The sequence below is a fragment of the Carassius carassius genome, chromosome 45 (genome assembly GCF_963082965.1).
Source record: "Carassius carassius chromosome 45, fCarCar2.1, whole genome shotgun sequence".
Lineage (NCBI taxonomy): Eukaryota > Metazoa > Chordata > Actinopteri > Cypriniformes > Cyprinidae > Carassius > Carassius carassius.
Genome location: NC_081799.1, coordinates 3,614,985 through 3,640,543, shown reverse-complemented (window position 1 = coordinate 3,640,543; position 25,559 = coordinate 3,614,985). Strand labels below are relative to the sequence as shown.

At 38.9% G+C, this 25,559-nt stretch overlaps 1 protein-coding gene across 4 annotated transcripts in view; it reads left to right on the top strand.

The window, feature by feature from the left end:
- The first annotated feature begins 1,714 nt into the window (after nucleotides 1–1,714).
- The window catches only part of LOC132127402 (ankyrin repeat domain-containing protein 55-like), a 105,368-nt gene continuing 81,523 nt past the window's right edge, over nucleotides 1,715–25,559 (top strand). For 3 of the 4 annotated variants that reach the window (XM_059539252.1, XM_059539251.1, XM_059539250.1), the window contains exons 1-9: nucleotides 1,715–1,854; nucleotides 3,637–3,756; nucleotides 5,135–5,265; nucleotides 5,441–5,550; nucleotides 5,732–5,792; nucleotides 10,624–10,752; nucleotides 11,932–12,116; nucleotides 12,325–12,492; nucleotides 13,673–14,310. In XM_059539252.1, the coding sequence (XP_059395235.1) occupies nucleotides 1,815–1,854; nucleotides 3,637–3,756; nucleotides 5,135–5,265; nucleotides 5,441–5,550; nucleotides 5,732–5,792; nucleotides 10,624–10,752; nucleotides 11,932–12,116; nucleotides 12,325–12,492; nucleotides 13,673–14,310 (1,582 nt within the window). In that variant the 5' untranslated portion in view covers nucleotides 1,715–1,814. Of the gene's footprint in view, nucleotides 1,855–3,636; nucleotides 3,757–5,134; nucleotides 5,266–5,440; nucleotides 5,551–5,731; nucleotides 5,793–10,623; nucleotides 10,753–11,931; nucleotides 12,117–12,324; nucleotides 12,493–13,672; nucleotides 14,311–14,958; nucleotides 15,049–15,396; nucleotides 15,661–25,559 lie in introns of those variants that run through there. The other variant, XM_059539249.1, reaches the window with a different exon arrangement.

Below are 25,559 nucleotides of genomic sequence, written 5' to 3'. Positions count from 1 at the left end.
CTCTTCTGTTTTGAATGTGTGCTTCACAGTTTTGACAGCAGTGTGTTAGCATTTGAACAAAGTGCTGTAAATCCACAGTGTTGTGCAGGTTGTGTTTAAAGTCATGGGATAAGTGTGTAGAGTTTTGAAAACTGTGTTCAAGCAATGAAAAACGAACTAGAGTTTGGTCCACATGAACTGCTGCTGTGCAGACTGTAGTTAGAGTTTTGCACATGTGACTCCAGTTGTGCTCACTGTCCTTTAGCAATCGAAAAAAAACTGTAATACTCCAATTGAAAAAAAATGCAATGTTTTATATGGTAATTTTTTTTTCTGCACGTTCCCCTTAATCAATCGACTATAAGCAACTTTTCAACTACATGCCCACTAACTCTCATTAGAGTATTAGTATGCTCAAGAATGGCAGAATCTATGCTAGAATAAACTGACATACTTGTAAAGACACTAATAGTCAGTTTATCTTTTGGTTGACCATCAAAATAAAGTGTTAGCATATATTTACAGTAGCAGACATGCTAATACTCTAATGACCACTAGTTGATATAGATGTAGAGTTACTTATCATCAGCTGTCTAAAGGGTACCATCAAAATAATCAAACTGATATTACAATAAAAATAGTTCAAAATAATTGTGTCATATTACACAATCATCTGATCTGATATCTGATCTTATGGCTGTTTGAGAGATAGATTTTTTTATTCTTCTTCTTCTTATTATTATTACTACTACTACTTATAAGTAGTCTTTGATCGTTTTAAGTAATATAGAATAGAATAGAATAGACGAGAACAAAACAGAATAGAACAGAAGAATGTAAAAATTAGGAGACTTTATATAGAATGTAGAATATAATAATGGAAATAATTATGACACATAATAATAGAATAGAATAGTGTAGGATGTGACATAATAATTTGGAAGAGAACAGAATAGAATTAACAAAAACAAAACAGAATAGAACAGAAAAATATACACAAATATTTTGGGACATAATGAAAACAGAATAGAATGGAGAAGAACAAAACAGAATAGAACAGAAGAATGTAAAAATTAGGATAAGATCATATAGAATGTAGAACAAAATAGTGTAAATAATTATATGATATAGAATAGAATAGAAAAGAATAGAATAGACAAGAACAAAAACGATAGAACAGAACAGAAAATCTAAAAACAAATATTATGGAACATAACGAAAGAATATTGAATAGAACAGAACAGAAAAGAGTAATGAAAATAAAGTAAATGTTAGGAGGTATAATAAAATAATAAAAAATAATTTAGGTCATTTCTGTAGTTAAGAGAAAGAAAGAAAGAAAGAAAGAAAGAAAGAAAGAAAGAAAGAAAGAAAGAAAGAAAAAGAAAGAAAGAAAAGGAAAAAGAAAGAAAGAAGTTGACGTTCCCCTTGGTTGGGAATCACTGATTGAAGGAATAACCGCTAGAGTTGAGAACACACACACACACACACACACACACACACACACACACACACACACACACACACACACACACACACACACACACACACACACACACACACACACACACACACACAGTGCTGTGATGTGAACACAGGTTGAAGAGCAGCTTCTGCACATGCTCAGTGTGTTTCCCATCACATCACACACAGTCACACAGAGCCTCCTCCTCCAGGAGCTGATGCTCACTCGTCTCTCTCTCTCTCTCTCTCTCTCTCCCCGTGTCTGCTGCTCTCCTGTTCCTTCTCTCTTCCCCGTGCGATCGCTCTGAGTGGACGAGACATCATGTCATGGACACCAGAGGGATTCCTCTGAAGACTGCATCTAATCTGCTATGGAGTTCAACTCTTCATCTGTGTTTGAGCAGCATAAAGGTAAAGCACCACACACAGACACACACACACACACACACACACACACACACACTGATAACCAGGAGGGGTAAGTGCTGCTGCCACTGTTGCCATAGTAATGCGTATCTACTGGTTTTGCCCATCATTTGCCTGCGTGATGTGAGAGCTGCCATCTGTTTGTGAATGAAGAGGAGGGTGCCCACGACGGATTATTTGTAAACCATGAAGTGAGGGTCACCATCAATCACAGGGTTTGATGAGTAATTCTGGGGTTTTCTGTTGTTGTGGATGAGGTGTGTGATAGCAGCTCTGTCAGCAAATCTTCTGTGTTATTATGGATGTAATACACTCTACACACACCCTACACAATACATTCATAAGCCCAAAGGAATATCTGATTGCTCACTGGCTGCTCAAGCTGTTAATTTCATCATCTTGTTTTCATATCTCTTTAGGTAGGAGTTAATTAATTTGGGGGATCCAGTTGTTGACATGAAGTAAGAATATTGAACAATGAAAACTTAATATGAACTCTAATATTATATACTGCCTTAAGGTTGGGGTCAGTAAGATTTTGTATTTTTTTTTATTCCATCTCCTTTGCTCATCAAGGCTGTATGCATTTGAATATACATTAGTAATTTTAATAGTAATTAAAAGGAATAGTAATTTTATGAAATATTATTTAAAATACAAATTTTCTATTTTATTATACTTTGAAATATAATTTATTGCTGTGATGATGCAGTTAATTTTCAGCATAATTCCTCCAGTCTTCAGTGTCACTTGATCTTCAGAAATCATGAAAATATGATGATTTATTATCAGTATTGAAACCTGTGATTGGAACCTGTGATATTTTTTCTTTGATTCTTTGATGAATAAAATGTTAAAAAGTACAGCATTTATTCAATATTTTCTAACAATATAAGTTTTTACTATCACTATGCTGAATAAAAATATTAATTTCTTTAAAAATAAATAAATAAATTAATAAACATTGTTCTTTTTCCATTTTTATTCATCAAAGAATCCTGAATAAAAGTATCACAGGTCCCAATAAAAATAGCAGCACAACTGTTTCCAACATTGATAATAAATCAGCATATTTTCATGATTTCTGAAGAACATGTGACACTAAAAAAAACTGGAGTAATGATGCTGAAAATACAGATGTGCATCACAGAAATAGCTTATACTTTAAAGTATATTAAAATAGAAAATTGTTATTTAATATGTAAGCAATATTTCACAAAATTTCATTTATTTTCTGTATTGGTGATCAAATAAATGCAGCCCTGACAAGTATAAGAATGCATAAAAAAAAAAAAATACAAATCTTACTGATCCCAAACGTTTGAACAGCACTGCAGATCATTTTGCTTGACAAGAACTTGGTGAGATATTTTGGAGTTCATATTGAGATTTCTCACTTTTTGCTTGCAGACCTACAGTAAAAGTAGTAGTTTGAGATCTCTAAAAGGAGACACATGAGAATACTAGGATCTTCATCAGAAACATTTGAGATGCAAATCTCACCCTTTGCTCTGTTTATGTTTGAGATTTTTTACATTTTTATGGGAATAAAAAACATCTTGAACACCTGCTTCTTTTGACCTGATTATGAATCACTGTTTAATTTCAAACAATTAGCATGCCTTGAAAGATCGATGATCATATGTTGATTAATCTGAAGCTGACAAGTCAGTGATAAGCAGATACTGTTTGCCTTTATTCTTCTAAACTCAGTTCATCTAACACCCAGCAGAGCAGATGTTGTTGAATGATTCATGTTCCTCTCAGAAGCTGCTGAGGAGCTTGATCTGAATGTGGTGTACCAGGCAGCAGCAAACGGAGATGTGAACACGCTGACCTCCACGATACGAGAGGACCCGTCCATCCTCGAGTGCTGCGATAGTGAAGGTGATCTTCATATCACATACTGCACTTTTACGCTCTTCATGAAGCTCATTTTGATGCTAGTTTTATCTTTGTGAAAAACTTCACTGCACTTAATTGAGGTCAGTGTGTAGGGTAGTGTTCTTCAAAGTATATGTAAAAAAGTATCTGTACTTGAGAATTTTATAATATTATGTACAGACTTAAAAAAAAGTACACTTTCTTGAAACTTGAGTTCACTTAAATAAAAAGCACTTTGTGAGTTTAAAGGGAAAACCCCAAAATAAAAACTTCCTGAAAATTTGTTCACCCTCAGGCCGTCCCTGTTGTAGATGAGTTTGTTTCTTCATCAGATTTGGAGAAATGTAGCATTGCATCAGTGTGTCATCAATGGATGCTCTGCAGTGAATGGGTGCCGTCAGAATGAGAGTCCAAACTCTGATAAAAACATCACAATAATCCACAGCACTCCAGTCCATCAGTTAATGTCTGGAGAAGTGAAAAGCTGCATGTTTGCAAGAAACAACTTCATCATTAAGATGTTTTGATCTTCTGTCTATAACACAAGTCCATAATTCTTTACAACACTTCCACAAGAAAACTGTCATCTGGTCTGAATCAAGAGAAAAATCTGCACGGATCAAACGCTGTTTACAAAAGAAAACAGCCCTAAATGAATATGTAGCTGGATTTTGATGTGAGAGACAACAGGAGATGGATTTTTCACTGGAGAAAGCATTATTACGGAATAAGGATTCATATATTGGACTCAAGATTATGGACGTGTAACCAAACAGTTTCTGGTAACCACTGACTTCAATCTTTTTTGGATGCACTATCCCTTTCCGTCTATTCTTTTAAAGCATATTATTTCCCTAGTAAGTACTCTCCTTTTTAAAGTATGGTTAGGTTTACATCTGTTTTCACAAGGATGGGCCTTCTGTTGAATCATCACACCTGTCCTGATAATAAAGGTGTGGTGTTTCAAGTTGATGAGAATTATTGTGTTATTAGTGGTGCTGTCAAGGCAATTATTACTGTAACTTACAGTTTGGGTAACCAGTGAGAACAAACCCTCGACCCTAACTTCTCTATCCTACTCACATGAGTATTACATCATATCATTCAGCATGTTAAGAAGAAGTGCGCTTTACAAAATGTGCTTAAGAGCCACTTAGGTAGGCCCAGCATCCATCCACAACCCTAGCACTAAGGTTTTGAGTTTTGCACGAACATGCAAGCTAAAGAAAACCTATAATCATTGTCATGCAATTCACACATTCAGCAAATCTGAGCCAGAAATAAGACATCATTATAACAGGTTACAGTAGAGCTGGTCTACAGTTTAATTTGAACAAGAGCTGCTGTTAAGCATTTCTGACTGCGGATGTCTTGATGACAGGCTCCACACCACTGATGCATGCTGTGTCTGGGAGGCAGGTGGATACTGTCAAACTGCTGCTGAAGATGGGAGCTTCTATCAATACACAAGACGCCTGTGGACGGACATCCCTCTCTCTGGCAACATACCTGGTAACGAAACTCTCTGAGGATCATTGATGAGCTGGATCCCTTTAAAATGCACATTGTGTGATGTCAGTGGATTGTGTTTATAACCCACATGTATGAAGTTGAAGTGACCTTCCAAGCTTTGAATGGATTAAATGCTTCTTTAGTTAGTTTAGTCTGGTGGTTTTATCCTGTGCAGGGCTGGCTGGAAGGCTGTGTGTGTTTGCTTCGCAACGGGGCGAAACAGAATGTTCCCGATAAGAACGGACGCTTGCCAATTCATGCTGCTACCGCTGAAACTGACTTCAGGTAATGGGGAAGATAAAGATCACACAATCCTCATCAATAGTGACATAAAAATACATTTTAGGCTTAATATTAACAAATATGCATTGTGCACAAGTAGTATGCTAAATAAAGTTTAATTATCATTTTTATTTAAGTCTCAAATGATATGTAAGTAAATATGCTAATAGATTGTTTGTTTAAGGCTTATGGCTGTGCTGCTACAGCAGTCGACACTGTGTGAAATCAACCATCAAGACAATGAGGTGAGTCAGAGCAGATGTACTCAGTCATTTGAGTTTCAGCTTGGTAAAACCCTTTAAATAAGAAGAATGATTATAGTAATAATTGTGCATGTGTAGTGCAATTCAAATCTTAAAAGTATATTTTAAATGCTATACACTGTTATAAAAGATGATGTTCTAACTCTGATATAATGGCATCATTATTTACTGTACATGGTGCACCTGAATGGTTTTTTTTAACACCGCCAACCAATGAGATTGCTGCTTAACATTCAAATACTCAGCCAGTGTTTGCTGTAGCAGTGCGCTTCAGAAACCCTCCTCCTTCCCCAGCTCCACCTGTATAGATCGGATGTATGTTACATATGGGGATATTTTATAGTATATGTTATACAGTATGTGCAGCGGCAGTATTTCTTACATGCTCACAGCAGCATGTCTGTGCATGGATGTACTAGCAGTAGCTAGTCTAGGTGCTTGTGTGAGAGGTTTATGAGATGATAGCCTCTTCTTTAGTTTAAAAGAGTACAAAAATATTTTATTTATTTTTGAAAGGTATATTATTCTGAAAATTCACATTGGCTGAAAATTTTTTATGAAATTTTAGGTGCAATCTATTTGGCATGAGCCAAGTAATCAGAATAAATCAGAAAACTATTTCTAGCCCTTAAGGTTCAAAGGTTATTAGCATGAAGTCCCTGGGCTCAAGTGTAGAATGGCTTTAATAGTGTTTCTCTTTCTTTAAAGGGTTAGTTTCAGCCAAATAGCAAAATTATGTCATTAATAACTCACCCTCATGTCGTTCCAAACCCGTGAGACCTCCGTTCATCTTCTGAACACAGTTCAAGATATCTTAGATTTAGTCCGAGAGCTCTCAGTCCCTCCATTGAAGCTGTGTGTACGGTCTACTGTCCATGTCCAGAAAGGTAAGAAAAACATCATCAAAGCAGTCCATGTGACATCAGAGTGTCAGTTAGAATTTGTTGAAGCATCGAAAATACATTTTGGTCCAAAAATAGCAAAAACTACGACTTTATTCATCATTGTCTTCTCTTCCGTGTCTGTTGTGAGAGAGTTCAAAACAAAGCAGTTTGTGATATCCGGTTCACGAACGAATCATTCGATGTAACCGGATCTTTTTGAACCAGTTCACCAAATCGAACTGAATCGTTTTAAACGGTTCGCGTCTCCAATACGCATTAATCAACAAATGACTTAAGCTGTTAACTTTTTTAACGTGGCTGACACTCCCTCTGAGTTCAAACAAACCAATATCCCGGAGTTATTCATTTACTCAAACAGTACACTGACTGAACTGCTGTGAAGAGAGAACTGAAGATGAACACCGAGCCGAGCCAGATAACAAACAAAACAAGAACCGGTTGCATCAGTTTTCGGATCACCAGTAGTTTTTCCGGGCAGTTCAATTCAATAAACCGGTTGAAGAAAACGGTTCACCGGTTCTTTTGCCCTCGACGTAATGACGTCATTTGCGATGATTGCCCTTGATTCAAGCCTTCGGTTTACCGGCGCTCATAACATTAGCACAGAATCAGTTCAGAATCAATCACCAAAAGAATCAGTTCGGTTCAGATGCTCTGTGTGTCAGTCTGCTTCACACTGAATCACACATGCACAGTATCATCAGCTCCTCGGTTCTCGAATCGGACACGTCTGACAGAAATGGTTCTTGACTCGAGAATGAGTCATTATCTGGCTCGGCTCGGTGTTCATCTTCAGTTCTCTCTTCACAGCAGTTCAGTCAGTGTACTGTAATGAATTACTCCGGGATATTGGTTTGTTTGAACTCAGAGGGAGTGTCAGCCACATTAAAAAAGTTAACAGCTTAAGTCATTTGTGGATTAATGCGTATTGGAGACGTGAACCGTTTAAAACGATTCAGTTCGATTTGGTGAACTGGTTCAAAAAGATCCGGTTACATCGAATGATTCGTTCGTGAACCGGATATCACAAACTGCTTTGTTTTGAACTCTCTCACAACAGACACGGAAGAGAAGACAATGATGAATAAAGTCGTAGTTTTTGCTATTTTTGGACCAAAATGTATTTTCGATGCTTCAAAATATTCTAACTGACCCTCTGATGTCACATGGACTACTTTGATGATGTTTTTCTTACCTTTCTGGACATGGACAGTAGACCATACACACAGCTTCAATGGAGGGACTGAGAGCTCTCGGACTAAATCTAAAATATCTTAAACTGTGTTCAGAAGATAAACGGAGGTCTTACGGGTGTGGAACGACATGAGGGTGAGTTATTAATGACATAATTTTGTTATTTGGGTGAAGTAACCCTTTAATCTCTCTGTCTAGTGTAGCCACACTGGGTTGTACATAATAATTAACTCAAATGATATATAGGGAATTTGAATAATTAATCAGGAATATGATTAATATATATATTATATTACAGTTGCATTAAGATTATTGAAGATGAAAAATAGGTCAATTGTATATATTATTAACTCATCACAAGGCACTGTAATTTACTCATTAATATTTCAATATTCTATTCTTCATATCAATTATTGTGATATCTTTTACTAGAAATTAATGTAAATCAAACGTGGTTCGTCCAGCAAACGGCCGTAAGATTTACTTATTAATTCTCAGTAACGCTATCACTTCTTATAATTCCAGGACAAATAGTTTCTGGCCATGAAACCATTCTCCTGTCCTTATAAAATTTATATTACTTAAAAGTATCAAATGAGCTTTGTAGCTAAGATCGGCATTTCATTGACTTTGTAACATGAGCAACTTAGACAATCTGGAGTATATGAAATTTAATAATTGAACTAATAATACATCAAACTACGATTTGCATAAATATGCATACGACAATATAGACAGTAAACTTTGTACAAGACATAACGGAATCCAAAAAGAGGGAGAGGGAGAGAGAGAGGGAGAGAATAGGCGTGATCAAAGAATCACGCGCTCAGTTATGCAAACTCACAGACAGTAACCCTTGAAAGGCAACATAGAAATCAAATCATAGACAAACTTTAAGCAGCATTAAATCTCCATAGAGAATGATACTTGCAAGTGTCTCTGTGTCTCTTTGTGTGCTGGAGCAGCATGAGCGTGGTCCCGTAGCTAGGTGTGTTCTTTCGTGTTTTCCGGGCTGCTGCGGAATTGCGCGATATTTGAAAGGTCCAACAAAGCAATGTTTCAGAATTCGTCTTCCTTGTGTGGAGAGGCGAATAGTTGAATAAACTTAGTAAGGAAAATAAACAAAAACAAAAGAAATAAACGCTCCCGGAGGAGCCATGAAAAGGCTGTCCTATCAGCCGCCGTGCTAAGAGGGACGGTGATAGGAGGGCGGCCCAAGGCCGCGCAGAAGGACCAGCAGGGGCAGAGAAAAAGGGCAAGAGCCAAGAGTAAGAGGGTAAAAAGCAGGAGGTGCTTCCTGGGTCAGTCCTTTATAGCTCGACTGGTTCACGCCTCTGTTCGCGTGAACAACCAATGAACGTACGCGATCTGAAGCGGGAAAAAGTTCCTTTGTCTCTGGGGCAACACCCACTTCGAGTGAGTTATGGTACAGTCGAGTTCAGCAGTTTTATTCCAGCAAGTTGGTAATTCCAGAATAATACATTTTACTGTTATTTCCTTTATATAAGTGAGTCCGTCAAAGCATGACGATTAAACAGATACCAAAAATAACATATATAAATGATCAAAACATGAAGTTACATTCAAATGCAGAATTACACATATTTAAAGTTTGATTAACACACGATAAAACTGCAGATACTCCAATTTATATGGGGAACATCTAATGCACCAAAAAGCAATACTTACAATACATTTAGAATTCATAAAAAAAGTAATAGTTTAGGATACATTGAAAAAGGTACCGGTGAACTAGCTTTTTCCTGTCCTGTTTCCCAGTGGGGTCATAAAGTTTTATGGCTGGTCAGGGGTAGGGTTACAGGATCATGACTCTTTTTTGAGAACATTAGAATTAGGATAAACACTTCCAATTAATAAGTTAGCACTTATACTCTTCACATAACAAGGATTAACCATTTATGCAACGCACAAACATACTCAAAATACATATTATTAAGGACTTTACATGATGAGTGTAAGATAAAACATTTGTGGGTGTGTGTGTGCGTGGGTGTGTGTAAGTTGTAAGGAGAGTTAATTTCTCCTTTGAGGCTGCTCACGTGACTTTGGAATGTCTCATCCTGTGTCGTAAATAATTTAAATCCAGCCAGGCTGGCGCCAGGCCAGGCATTTAGTGTAAAAAGGTTTCATTTTATATGCCTGAAATCAAAATCTAAAAGTGTTAGGTTTGCATTGTTTTAGATTCAACGAACCGTGATTCATTAGTTCAGAACCCATGAATCGATGACCTGCATATCCGTTACACAAGCTTGTACTAATCTGAACAATGAAAAAACTTTGTATTGTGTTTTGACCCTTTATAATGAATCACTTGTTCTTTTCCTAAATTGTAAGTCTCTTTGGATAAAAATGTCTGCTGAATGAATAAATTTAAATGTAGTTGTGTACAGGGAATGGACAGAGTAGAAATTCTACTGAATTTGCATTAAATCTGGGGTTTTAACTACATTTAAGTTCCTTCTTATAGGCTAACCTGCAATTTAGCAAATTTCTAGTTTTTTTCACATTATTCATTAATTATTTTTATATTTATTAATAAATAATAATACTTATTTATTATTTATTAATTCCCATGTATTGCCATTGATTCCCATGAAAATTTTGAAAAATTCCAGAATTCTGCAACCCTAATAGGAAGTAACAGTCATCAAAAGTTGGTAGGGTAGGGTTAAGTCTCAGACTGTGATTGGCAGGGAATGACGGCTCTTCACTGGGCTTCTTTCCATAACCGGCCCGAGCATGTGCAGGCCCTGCTGCAGAGAGGATCCGACCCCACGCTGGTGGACAAAGACTTCAAAACGGCTCTTCACTGGGCTGTGCAGGTACACATCACAAAAAAACAAATCATTAATAAAAAATCATTATATAAAACATTTTCTACAACAATACACGTTTTTATTTTCTGTGATGACTCTGCTTCTGTTCAGTTAAAAAGTCACACCTTTTCTATAGTCTTTACTGTAAATTAGCACCAACGAGCTGTTCTATAACATGTGTTGATATGAGAAAAAAAGAGATAATAGAGAATAATTGAATAAGTATGAATTACCAGGACATTGCCGTTGACAATGATCATATGTACAGTTTATCAGTCATACAAAATTACTAGTAAAAATCACACATTGTAACATTTCTAAAGATGGTCCTTTGCTTTTTTGGAATAGCTTGACTTAATCTGAACCACAATTACGTTAATTTTCAGTAACAAATTGATAATGAAACACATTTATTATTGTGCTTTACATGCTTTGAAAGCTCCACAGAATTCAAACACCCCTTACATGTAATCTTGGCATTTTACAGTAATTATACTTTCAGTTATTATTAAGTGTCTAATACTCTTACTTCCACTGAACACATACTGTATTATAACATCATACCAAGCCAGAGAGAAAATTCTCCTAAAATGCAATCTCTCTGTAGTGTTTGTCTAGGCCACGCTGAATTGTATAGGTATATTATAGTCAGGGGCACACATATGTGGTGCGCTGTTGAGCATGCATGACTGAAATAAAAAATGAGCTGTGTAAATAAGATCAGACTGCTCATTTGCATACTGATTGTAAGTTAGCAAATTATGAAAATTTATATTTAAAAAAAGAGTAAAAATTAGCATGTAATGGTTAAATTTACAAAAAATATTTTCAATACTCCCTTTTTAATTTTAAAATGTATTAGTATTATCACACTTTATTTTAATAAAAAAAAGTGAAATATTATTGTTATCACTATTATTTTTTATATTTATATTTAATGGGTCACACCCCTGACTATATTATACTAATTCAGAAATACTATATATATATATATATATATATATATATATATATATATAATCATATCAGTATCAGTATTTTAATTTATCTTGTAAGCTAGACAATTTTCATATTTTATCATGTAATACAATTTCCCCTTAAAAAAATTTTGTGAAACATGTACATACATTGCAAGTTAGTTATTAATTTACAGTTTACGTCTCATTGTTTTCAACTCTTTGGCAGAGCGGCAGCCGGTTAATGTGTTCTCTCATTCTTGACCATCACCTGGGCTCCTCTGTGATCAATTACGATGATGAGAACGGGAAGACCTGCGTTCACATTGCCGCCGCTGCAGGCTTCAGCGACATCCTCTATGAACTGTCTCGCATTCCTGAGACCAACCTGCAAGCTTTAGACGTGGATGAACGGTACAGTAACTTTGTGATACTTACATTAGTTTGTCAGCATGTGGAGTGCTAATCATTATTTTGTTCACCAGAGGGTCAAATAGAACAAAACGTACAGTAGTGATTAATAGGCATTATTGAACTTATACTTCACGCATTACTGAATTCTAAATTTGTGTTTTCAAGTTTCGTTTCTCATTATTGTACGTTATATCTGTTTTTCTGTCAGGACCCCCCTTCACTGGGCCGCTGCAGCAGGGAAAGATGAATGTGTTCAGGTATTGTTGGAGCTGGGAGTGGAGCCCAACCCGCGAGATATTAATGAGAATACGCCACTCACATACGCCATGTACTGCGGTCATACTGCATGCATCAAACTCCTCTCCACTGAAAACAGGTTTGTTGTTGTTTGTTAGAAAGCAAAAACGTATATTTAAGTTGGCACTTTTGACAACAAAGAGCAGGTGAATAGAGAGTGGGCCATACCCCTCCCAAGTGCAGCAACACCGGTGTGTTCATGGATTGTCTTTGTCTTTTGTACATCAAAAAACCGCATAATTTAGAGGTAAAAGGCTATTTTCTGTTCTGTTTTTGACCCCCTCATCAGAACAAAATGATTAACAGAGAAAGCGATAGTGATCATGTGATAAAAACAGCTACTCACACTTGTGTGTTGCAACATTATACCGTCGAATCCAATATCGTTGATGCAGCATTGTCTTTTAGTTTCAATCTTTCTGAAAATCCTGCATCAAATTGTGCCTTGTTTGTAAATTAATCCACTGTAAAATGAAGTGAACAAAGGACCAAATTTCGGGCACTTCATTAAAAAATAATGTTCAAAGACCTGCTTTTGCCGTTCTTGTCATTTACCTACAATGCGCGTTAATCTGAGGTTGGGGCTAATCAGGCAGTAATGTAGAATCGGTGGGTGGGGCTAAACAGGAGTGATATAGAATAGGTGGGTGGGGCTTAACAGGAGTGATGTAGAATCGGTGGGCGGGGCTAATCAGGCAGTGATGTAGAATCGGTGGGCGGGGCTAATCAGGCAGTAATGTAGAATCGGTGGGTGGGGCTTAACAGGAGTGATGTAGAATTGGTGGGTGGGGCTTAAATGGGAGTGATGTAGAATCGGTGGGCAGGGCTGAACAGGCAGTGATGTAGAAGCAGGCGTTGATCCTTCCTGTGCAGAGGCGGTGTTTACCAACACTATTACATCACAATTTTGCACATTCCACAAGCTGTTGTTTTGGCTGATGGGCTTAAATATAAGCTGTTTTTAAATTTATGAGAAAGTTTTTGAAGAGTTTGAAACTTTCAAGATGTTTTTATAGTAAAATTACCTCTTATATGTCAAAAGATCAAGAAAATTTTGATTTCTCAGTTCATGACCCCTTTAAGGTGACAAGCAATGCACTGTTGGGGAGCTGCAGCAAAGTGTTTGGAATCTGTGGTTATGTAAAATATGTAACATTAAAATAAAGCATACTTATAGTTCTTGTATTAATCAGATGTAAAATGCAGGAATATATCCCATTAAGTATTTTTTTAACTAAAGATGGCCTTATTTTTCTCAGGTCTGAGTCAAGCAGGCCACTGCATGCCCAAAACAGTGACCCTTCTATACGCAAAGAGGGGAAATTTCGCATGCTGAACCACATCTTCAGTAAGAAGAAGAAAGAACTGCATCCTTCTCAGCAGACAGACTTGAATCAAGAATGTCAGCTGAAAGAAGAGTCGTCTGAGGTGGACGACATCATCACTATGTTCGATTGTGTCAATGAACCCAGAGATGAGAGCGAAAACAGCTCTGCTGTCAGAAAACGAAATAATGACTCTGAGAAAGTCCACCTCGCTGAGGACACATCCAGCAAGGACCTCCAAAGTCTCCCACCCATACGCACACAGAGTCTTCCTCCAATCACTCTAGGGAAGTCCCTGCTGCTAAACTCTCAGACTTTGGCCCACAGGACCAGCGGAGGTCATGTGGCAGGACACTTAGCACACAGGTCGCAGAAGAGCAAGAGCGAGCATGACCTATTAGATAGCAAAAGTAAAGACCAGAAAGCTGCAGGATCCAGTCAGATACTGACTCACAAAGCATGGATCTCAAGTCCATCTGAACGGCTGCTTGACAAGCTGCTGCATGGATCCTCAAGCCCTTTAGACGTGCTTTGCTCAAATCCCACGCCATACATACACAGAAGTGACCCAGGTGAGATATCTAATTCTGCAAGTCAGGTGAACATTTTTGACTCATAGGATTATTTTAATTCATTCAATTTAACAATCACCTAAGTTTTAAAAGATTATCCAATTATTATAATAGCTAATGGCTCTGAACTGTTTACCACATCTGTTACTTTTGCCAAGTTTTTAGGCATTGGCAGAATTTCACTAATTTGTGCTAAAGTGCAAGAGCTTAAGTGCGACTTGTATTTCATTCCACATAAATTACAATACTTCTGACGTCTTTGAAACATGGTTATAGTGATGTTGCAATATAGTAGAGTTAAGACATAACACACTACAGGTCAAATTATAAAAAAAAAAAAAATATTCTTTAAGCCACATCAAAGGATTATTAAAACATAATGATTTAAAATGTACTTCAAAGTAAAACTATTCATTTGACAAAGTAGATTTTTTAAAAGTCTGCTTAAGTATGGTAAGACACTGTTTGATTAAAATGATGTTATTTGCTGCTAGTACAGACTGTAAATTTTTGTTTCAGTTGCTTCATATGATTGGTTTTTTTTAAATAGTCAAGAGTCTCGAACTGAAGAATCTCCTAGATATAAATCAGTGAATTAGTCAAGTATGACATTTGTAAAATTCAGAATTCTGTGTCTTCTCCAAACAGCTCACAATCATCTTTTCCCTCTGAGGCTCAGAGAATCTGCTTTTACACGTAACAGTCTGGCTCCGATCCGTGACCACTGCACTCACAGATGTAAGTTTAACCTTTATATCCTACTTTAATACTTTCATGCTTCATAAGACTATGCTATGCAATCCCCTGTACATAATGCTCAATAAAAGATTTACTAAAGATGGCAATTTGAAATGATAGAACTTGTCTATGTGGTTTCATATTTATTGTTTTGCTGTCTTTATGTTTATAATTAAAGTGGGTCTAATCTATTGACATTAAAATTAAATGTATTACAACACTTCCCATGTCTTCTCTGCATGATAAAACAATATTAGCATCCATTTAATATGATACACTCAAAACTGGTATTTTTTTTCCGAACCTGATTATTTTTCACATCTTCGGTTTAACAAATGTGGTCCACAGTTTCCTTGCCACCCGACCAGGTCTCTCAGGGAGTGAAGAAGTCAAAATCCTCTTTAGCAGCAGGTCTGGCTGTACTTCCACCTGCGTTTGCATCCAAACCGCACCGAGCCATCATTCCTCAAAGCCAGTCGCTCGGCTCCTTCCCACCGCTGACTGGAGAACCTTTACGAAACATTCAAGTTCTTCCTGCCATTCCTCCACAGAGAAAACGCAGCCCATCTCCGCTCAAAACCCAGAATCTCTCTGACAACAGAAACTGATGGAGATTTGAACTGAAACACTGTTCAGCTTTTCATGGGTTATCTGGATTTATGCTGAAGAATCACTTGTTTGATAAAACTACTGAGTTTTAACTAGACCATTTTACATACAGTTTTACAACTATGATCTTTTTATGGTATGCATGGTTGAAATTTTGACTGTAGCATTTAAACACACTTTAAGCTGATTGTTTACTGTTACTATTAATAAAGTAAATTGTTGAAGTATGGAATAGTGATATCTTACTGTTATGATAATAGAGTCCTAAAGTCAAAACATTAACTTAAATGTTGTAAGAGGGAATCTTTACCTTAAAATAACTGAAAGCAACTGTATGTAATTTATTTTTACCTTGAAATATCAGTTTCCAAATCATTCTGATGGTACACTGACTTATAACAAGGAGAAAGGCTTTGTTTCTTTCCCAGTCTCCCTCAAATGTCTGTTCTGGGAGTGTGTAAGTAACAAATACTCATGTGGCACTTTCCACTGTAATTATGAGAGTAATCATAGTTATGATTGTGAATTTAACTCACTTAACTGTAGGGGGCGCCAAGTCACAAAAATACACACAGCTACACAGTTGCTTTTTAGATCAAGTCAAGTCACCTTTATTTATATAGCGCTTTAAACAAAATACATTGCGTCAAAGCAGCTGAACAACATTCATTAGGAAAACAGTGTGTCTATAATGCAAAATGATTGAATTCAGTGATGTCATCTCTGTTCAGTTAAATAGTGTCTGTGCATTTATTTGCAATCAAGTCAACGATATCGCTGTAGATGAAGTGACCCCAACTAAGCAAGCCAGAGGCGACAGCGGCAAGGAACCGAAACTCCATCGGTGACAGAATGGAGAAAAAAACCTTGGGAGAAACCAGGCTCAGTTGGGGGGCCAGTTCTCCTCTGACCAGACGAAACCAGTAGTTCAAATCCAGGCTGCAGCAAAGTCAGATAGTGCAGAAGAATCATCTGTTTCCTGTGGTCTTGTCCTGGTGCTCCTCTGAGACAAGGTCTTTACAGGGCATCTGTATCTGGGGCTCTAGTTGTCCTGGTCTCCGCTGTCTTCCAGGGATGTAGAGGTCCTTTCTAGGTGCTGATCCACCATCTGGTCTGGATACGTACTGGATCCGGGTGACTGAAGTGACCCTCTGATCTGGATACAGACTGGATCTGGTGGCTACGGTGACCTCGGAATAAGAGAGAAACAGACAAATATTAGCGTAGATGCCATTCTTCTAATGATGTAGCAAGTACATAGGGTGTTATGGGAAGTGTTTCCGGTTCCGGTTTACCTAATTAATGCAGCCTAAAAATCCTTTAACGGATTTGGATATTAAAAGCATATTAGTATGTTATGTGTAAGCCAGGTTAAAGAGATGGGTCTTTAATCTAGATTTAAACTGCAAGAGTGTGTCTGCCTCCTGAACAATGTTAGGTAGGTTATTCCAGAGTTTAGGCGCCAAATAGGAAAAGGATCTGCCGCCCGCAGTTGATTTTGATATTCTAGGTATTATCAAATTGCCTGAGTTTTGAGAACGTAGCGGACGTTGAGGATTATAATGTAAAAGGAGCTCATTCAAATACTGAGGTGCTAAACCATTCAGGGCTTTATAAGTAATAAGCAATATTTTAAAATCTATACGATGTTTGATAGGAAGCCAGTGCAGTGTTGACAGGACCGGGCTAATATGGTCATACTTCCTGGTTCTAGTAAGAACTCTTGCTGCTGCATTTTGGACTAGCTGTAGTTTGTTTACTAAGCGTGCAGAACAACCACCCAATAAAGCATTACAATAATCTAACCTTGAGGTCATAAATGCATGGATTAGCATTTCTGCATTTGACATTGAGAGCATAGGCCGTAATTTAGATATATTTTTGAGATGGAAAAATGCAGTTTTACAAATGCTAGAAACGTGGCTTTCTAAGGAAAGATTGCGATCAAATAGCACACCTAGGTTCCTAACTGATGACGAAGAATTGACAGAGCAGCCATCAAGTCTTAGACAGTGTTCTAGGTTATTACAAGCAGAGTTTTTAGGTCCTATAATTAACACCTGTGTTTTTTCAGAATTTAGCAGTAAGAAATTACTCGTCATCCAGTTCTTTATATCGACTATGCATTCCATTAGTTTTTCAAATTGGTGTGTTTCACCGGGCCACGAAGAAATATAGAGCTGAGTATCGTCAGCATAACAGTGAAAGCTAACACCATGTTTCCTGATGATATCTCCCAAGGGTAACATATAAAGCGTGAAGAGTAGCGGCCCTAGTACTGAGCCTTGAGGTACTCCATACTGCACTTGTGATCGATATGATACATCTTCATTCACTGCTACGAACTGATGGCGGTCATATAAGTACGATTTAAACCATGCTAATGCACTTCCATTAATGCCAACAAAGTGTTCAAGTCTATACAAAAGAATGTCGTGGTCAATTGTGTCAAGCGCAGCACTAAGATCCAATAAAACTAATAGAGAGATACACCCAAGATCAGATGATAAAAGCAGATCATTTGTTACTCTAAGGAGAGCAGTCTCAGTACTATGATAGGGTCTAAATCCTGACTGGAAATCCTCACATATACCATTTTTCTCTAAGAAGGAATATAATTGTGAGGATACCACCTTTTCTAGTATCTTGGACAGAAAAGGGAGATTTGAGATTGGTCTATAATTAACTAGTTCTTTGGGGTCAAGTTGTGGTTTTTTGATGAGAGGCTTACAGCCAGTTTGAAGGTTTTGGGTACATATCCTAATGACAATGAGGAATTAATTATAGTCAGAAGAGGATCTATGGCTTCTGGAAGCACCTCTTTTAGGAGCTTAGATGGTATAGGGTCTAACATACATGTTGTTGGTTTAGATGATTTAACAAGTTTATACAATTCTTCCTCTCCTATAGCAGAAAATGAGTGGAACTGTTCCTCAGGGGGTCTATAGTGCACTGTCTGATGCGATACTGTAGCTGACGGCTGAATGGTTGCAATTTTATCTCTAATAGTATCGATTTTAGAAGTAAAGTAGTTCATAAAGTCATTACTGCTGTGATGTTGGGAAATGTCAACACTTGTTGAGGCTTTATTTTTCGTTAATTTAGCCACTGTATTGAATAAATACCTGGGGTTATGTTTGTTTTCTTCTAAAAGAGAAGAAAAGTAATCGGATCTAGCAGTTTTTAATGCTTTTCTGTATGATATAGATAAAAGTAATAGAGGAGTAATAGATTACAAAACCTAATCTACCTTTGCCATCAGCTGCTTCCGGTGTATTTTACTGAGGTTTGAGATTAAATCTGCAGAAGGAGCAGACTGCATTATCTGAGATGAATCACACAAAACCAGACAGGTTTCGACAGTCCCATAGTGATTACTTTCTTCTTGAAGAGTTTTCAAGTTTTCACAGCTTTTGGGGTGGCCGGTGGGTTTACCAACTGGCATTCACGACACGACGCACACCATCTACGCACGTTCTCGCGAATGCCCGGCCAAAAAAAATGGGTCATTAGGTGATTTAGTGTCGCTGTCATTCCCAAATGCCCTGCCATAGGGTTACAATGCGCCGCCTGGAAAAGCATTTCCCGACGGCTCCGTGGTACAAACAACTGGGTTGTATCCTCCTTTGTTTGAGTGTCGTGGGTCACTCGATACAACCGGTCTTTGATAATGGCAAAATATGGATAACAGAGCGCGCGGTCAGGATGTAGGACCTGTCCATCGATTGCCCGGACCTGTTCAAACGCATGTTTCAGGGTTTCATCCTGGGACTGTTCCAGGGGAAAGTCATCGCAACTGGAAAGGGTCAGCCTCGCCAAGCCGCTCAGTTCCCCTGAGACCATCCCACTGGGTCCTGGCACAGATTCTCCCACCTGAGCACACGCTCCCCTATCCTGCCGATTCTTATTCCCAGAAGCACCCACTGTCAAATACCCCAGTAATTGTTCCAATCCTAATTGAAAAAATCCAAAAATCCAAAATTAGTGGGTGCCGGAGGCGCGGACTAACGGCCACCTCTACATAATGTTTTTGACCCCTAAATTTGATAGCTATGGCCTTTACGGGATATTCCACGATATCCCCGTGCACACACCTCACTTTAACCATGCGGCCCATATCCTCAGGTCTCTCTCTCTCTGCCGATCCTATGGCGGCTTAAATAGCATTTCCCCACGCCAATCACTATAACGAGAACCAGGTGTTACTTGTTTCTCACTTGAATCACTTACCACCGCTCGTCTCTTCGCTCTCTCTCCCGTCGCAGACCTCGCTGAACCACGCCTCCACCGCCACACAGATTTATCCAGCTGCAATAAGATTTACAATAAGATTTATGTTTATATTCCCTGGGAGATTTTCAGTGGCACAGATGGCTTGTAGATGTCTGTCTACACAATATTTATTTGTTAAAAATAAATTCCATGTTACGGCAGCTTTAAATACATCAGCATTAATTATATTGATCATTATTTTAATATTTAGAATATGTAATTGCAAAATGCAAAGGCAGCAGCACAGTGATTTAATCATTTCAAATACACATAACTAGATAACTTAAATTTTGTCTCACAAAGAACATGCAATTTTTTATTAATCAAAAATTGCTCTTATAAAGGCCAAACTTTATCAGGCATAACAGAGTATATTCTCAGAGCATATTCTCTTTTAGGATAGCATCCTGATCCACCGCTTGGCATCATCAGAGTAGTTAGCTCAGTGCCCTGAAGTGGTACACCGGCAGGAGATGGCCGAGCTATCTGCTATGGAAACCTCCGTGGAGGTCACGAGTCTCTTAGCACTGCTACATTTCCAGGCAGTAACTGAGAGAAGCACTCACCGGAGACCTCCTGAGGGCACTGAGGAGAGACGGGCACTGTGTAAGGCGGTGTACAGTGCTGTTCCCCAGAGGGGCCCTGCTCTCTGAGGTCCTGAGCCATAGCATCAGGACTCTCAAAGCTGAAGTCTCCTATTAAAAACGATAGTCCTTAGACCCACATTGTATGCTAGGAAGACTAGACCAAAGCCTGCTTGGGGCAGGACCCAATGAAGCACACTTGGCAGGGGCTCCCACACCGCCTTGTGACCTCCTAAGAGAACCAGCATCATGAAACTGGCCTCGGGTGCACCTAGAGCGGCTAGCTAGGCATCAGAACATTTACCACGAAGACTATCCAGCAAGAATGATGGGAAAGAGAAGTGACTCCCCCAGCAAGAGGGGCTTGAGCACGGTAGGGTTGTGACTGCTCAGCCCAGCAGCCATTGCTGACCACCTCAACTTCCTCAGAGGAAGAAAGGTAATTGTGTGTTCTTACTCGAGAAATTATATCCCGAGAGCCCCTGTATATCTAACTTCTCAGAGTCAGATAAATATTTCATTTTATTCCTAAGAATTAAATGTACTCAAACAATCAGATAGAAAAATTCAGAACAAAAATGAAATGATGTAATACACGTTTTATTTCTTCTTTTTTCCCACTCAGTCACACAAACAACATCAATCTCCTTAGAGGAACATGAACGCTGCAGCAAGCTCTCACCCAGAGGGAGAAGAATCCGCAGTTCAGGCTTCCAAACCTCGAGAACGAGCTCTAGATCTAGGATATACGAGTGGAGATAGGACAAGCCGTATCCAACTCGTCTGCCAGATCATGTGCGATCTCGGTCGCCGCTGTGCCTCAGTAGTAGCGGGACTGCAACAACAAGATCACATGCATGGACACACTCCTCAGAGCATGCCCAGTGAGAGCATAGCACTTAACAGCAAGAAAGGCATAATCAGCCCCCCAAGAACTGACTGCTTGAGCTCCACTCCCCATTATTGCTGCTCATTATAATATCAGGCATAATATGCTAGTGTAACTGATGCTTGTGCAACTGGTGAGTTTATAGACACCCTCCACATTAATCTCTTCAGAGAAAGTCAGTCAGACCGTCGCGCCCGGTACTGCAACAAAGTCTTCTGAAACCCAGAGAGCAGGAACTGGATCTGGTGGTTAAGAAAGAAGAGGGACTTGCCCGTCTACATTGCTTCCACCAGATCCGAAAGCGAAACCGGCGAACACAACCACCACTCTGCCTTGGCAAAAGTGGGGCTGGCACCACGAGAAATGCCAGTGAAGGCTCCCTCCTCAAAGAGAGCCTTCTGAGAATGAAGCAACAAATGCTCACATCGCAGCCGTCAACTCCTTTGGGGGAATGGAAAGCACCATGGCCATAGCCAAGGTTTGAAAATTAGTGTGGCCTGGGTATGAATTGTGCTATAAAAACCCCACTCATTATATACACTTAACACTTTAAAAGAGACAGATATGTGCAGTAGATGTTTGTGAAAGATGTTTTATCTGTTCTGGAGGAATGAACATTGTTAAAAGATATCACATTGCACCATTACTTTAGGTTGGAGTATACAGTTTTATCAGTTGTTTATTATTAATTCAGCAATACATAAGGCTATTACTGTTATAGTTTATAGTTTAATAACCATTGTTATATATATGATAAAGTTTCAGGTTACTTATGTAACCATGGTTCCCTGAGTAGGAAAGAGACACTGTGTCCTCTAGGGGTTGCTATGGGGAATGCATTGTCGTGAACCATGTCTGAAGCATATTGAAAAACACCAACAATACATTGGCCAGCGACAGGCCAATGACGTCACTACCGGTGCGACTATAGTATAAATAGGTGCCGGGAGAACACGTCATCCACTTCTTCATCTGAAGCTTGCGTCCAAAGAATGGCAGGAAGCTAGAGGACGCAGTTTCTCGTTCCCTACTCAGGGAACCATGGTTACATAAGTAAGTTTCCTTTCAAGGGAACTTCAAACTGCGTCCTCTAGGGGTCGCTATGGGGAACGGTACACCCACGCCACTTTGCTGAGGGGAGTGCAGGCCAGAACCATGGTGATCACTAAGTACCAACTCTACCATTTTCATGGGAGTTATTGATTGCCATGGTTCTGGCCTGCACTACCCTAAGCATGATGGCGTGGGTATACCATTGGTTAGATGGCTGTCAGTGACATTATCCCTTACGGCCAAAGGCCTTGTCTACATACCCAAACTTCCCTTTTAGGGCAAGACTTCTGAGCCCGGGGTAGAGCTCAAGGCTTGGAATCCAGAATAGATTTCTTTAACCCTCTGAAGTCGATTAACGCGTATACGCATTGTGAGGCATTTTCTCCTGATAACCCCAAAAAGAACTTAAATTACACTTTCAGTTTTGATCGTACAGATAAGAAGAATACATCAATCGAATCTGTAAAGAGAATATGCCCAAGAGCTTAGCATCATACTAAGTCTTGGCCTGCCACACAGGTCTTACCGCTTGCTCTGGCATAAGCTTGCTGAAGGAACTGTCTCAACAGATCCTTAGTAGCATACCCTGTTTAAACAGGTATCCTGGGAATACATAAGTGGAGTGGTGCCCAAGAAGAACAGGGCTTTTACCAGCTCAAGAAAGGGCAGGAAGCAACCTCGTGAAGCCGTTACCATATGGGATTTTAGAAAAGAATGCAGAGTGCTAACGCGCAAAAGACTTCACGAGCACACTTACCATAACATGGATTTTAGGACGCTCTAAGGGGCTCTCGTGGCACTCTGAAAGAGCAGCTAATAGATGGAATGGAACATACCAAAACCAATATGTTTAAGAGTCATCAACTCGATTTATGGTATAAAGCTGGAGGGGCTAGCAGTAAATATCTAGCTGAGGGGAGGGGCAAACACCTAGCTCTCAAATGAGAGGGGAGCTCAAAGTCAAAGTCAAAGTCACCTTTATTTATATAGCGCTTTAAACAAAATACATTGCGTCAAAGCAACTGAACAACATTCATTAGGAAAACAGTGTGTCAATAATGCAAAAATAATTGTTAAAGGCAGTTCATCATTGGATTCAGTTATGTCATCTCTGTTCAGTTAAATAGTGTCTGTGCATTTATTTGCAATCAAGTCAACGATATCGCTGTAGATGAAGTGTCCCCAACTAAGCAAGCCAGAGGCGACAGCGGCAAGGAACCGAAACTCCATCGGTGACAGAATGGAGAAAAAAACCTTGGGAGAAACCAGGCTCAGTTGGGGGGCCAGTTCTCCTCTGACCAGACGAAACCAGTAGTTCAATTCCAGGCTGCAGCAAAGTCAGATTGTGCAGAAGAATCATCTGTTTCCTGTGGTCTTGTCCTGGTGCTCCTCTGAGACAAGGTCTTTACAGGGGATCTGTATCTGGGGCTCTAGTTGTCCTGGTCTCCGCTGTCTTTCAGGGATGTAGAGGTCCTTCTAGGTGCTGATCCAGCATCTGGTCTGGATACGTACTGGATCCGGGTGACTACAGTGACCCTCTGATCTGGACACAGACTGGATCTGGTGGCCACGGTGACCTCGGAACAAGAGAGAAACAGGCAAATATTAGCGTAGATGCCATTCTTCTAATGATGTAGCAAGTACATAGGGTGTTATGGGAAGTGTTTCCGGTTCCGGTTTACCTAATTAATGCAGCCTAAAAATCCTTTAACGGATTTGGATAATAAAAGCATATTAGTATGTTATGTGTATGCCAGGTTAAAGAGATGGGTCTTTAATCTAGATTTAAACTGCAAGAGTGTGTCTGCCTCCCGAACAATGTTAGGTAGGTTATTCCAGAGTTTAGGCGCCAAATAGGAAAAGGATCTGCCGCCCGCAGTTGATTTTGATATTCTAGGTATTATCAAATTGCCTGAGTTTTGAGAACGTAGCGGACGTAGAGTATTATAATGTAAAAGGAGCTCATTCAAATACTGAGGTGCTAAACCATTCAGGGCTTTATAAGAAATAAGCAATATTTTAAAATCTATACGATGCTTGATAGGGAGCCAGTGCAGTGTTGACAGGACCGGGCTAATATGGTCATACTTCCTGGTTCTAGTAAGAACTCTTGCTGCTGCATTTTGGACTAGCTGTAGTTTGTTTACTAAGCGTGCAGAACAACCACCCAATAAAGCATTACAATAATCTAACCTTGAGGTCATAAATGCATGGATTAACATTTCTGCATTTGACATTGAGAGCATAGGCCGTAATTTAGATATATTTTTGAGATTGGAAAAATGCAGTTTTACAAATGCTAGAAACGTGGCTTTCTAAGGAAAGATTGCGATCAAATAGCACGCCTAGGTTCTTAACTGATGACGAAGAATTGACAGAGCAACCATCAAGTCTTAGACAGTGTTCTAGGTTACTACAAGCAGAGTTTTTAGGTCCTATAATTAACACCTCTGTTTTTTCAGAATTTAGCAGTAAAAAATTACTCGTCATCCAGTTTTTTATATCGACTATGCAATCCATTAGTTTTTCAAATTGGTGTGTTTCACCGGGCTGCGAAGAGATATAGAGCTGAGTATCATCAGCATAACAGTGAAAGCTATCACCATGTTTCCTGATGATATCTCCCAAGGGTAACATATAAAGCGTGAAGAGTAGCGGCCCTAGTACTGAGCCTTGAGGTACTCCATACTGCACTTGTGATCGATAGGATACATCTTCATTCACTGCTACGAACTGATGGCGGTCATATAAGTACGATTTAAACCATGCTAATGCACTTCCACTGATGCCAACAAAGTGTTCAAGTCTATGCAAAAGAATGTTGTGGTCAATTGTGTCAAACGCAGCACTAAGATCCAATAAAACTAATAGAGAGATACACCCACGATCAGATGATAAGAGCAGATCATTTGTAACTCTAAGGAGAGCAGTCTCAGTACTAAGTACGGCCTAAATCCTGACTGGAAATCCTCACATATACCATTTTTCTCTAAGAAGGAATATAATTGTGAGGATACAACCTTTTCTAGTATCTTGGACAGAAAAGGGAGATTCGAGATTGGTCTATAATTAACTAGTTCTTTGGGGTCAAGTTGTTTTTTTTT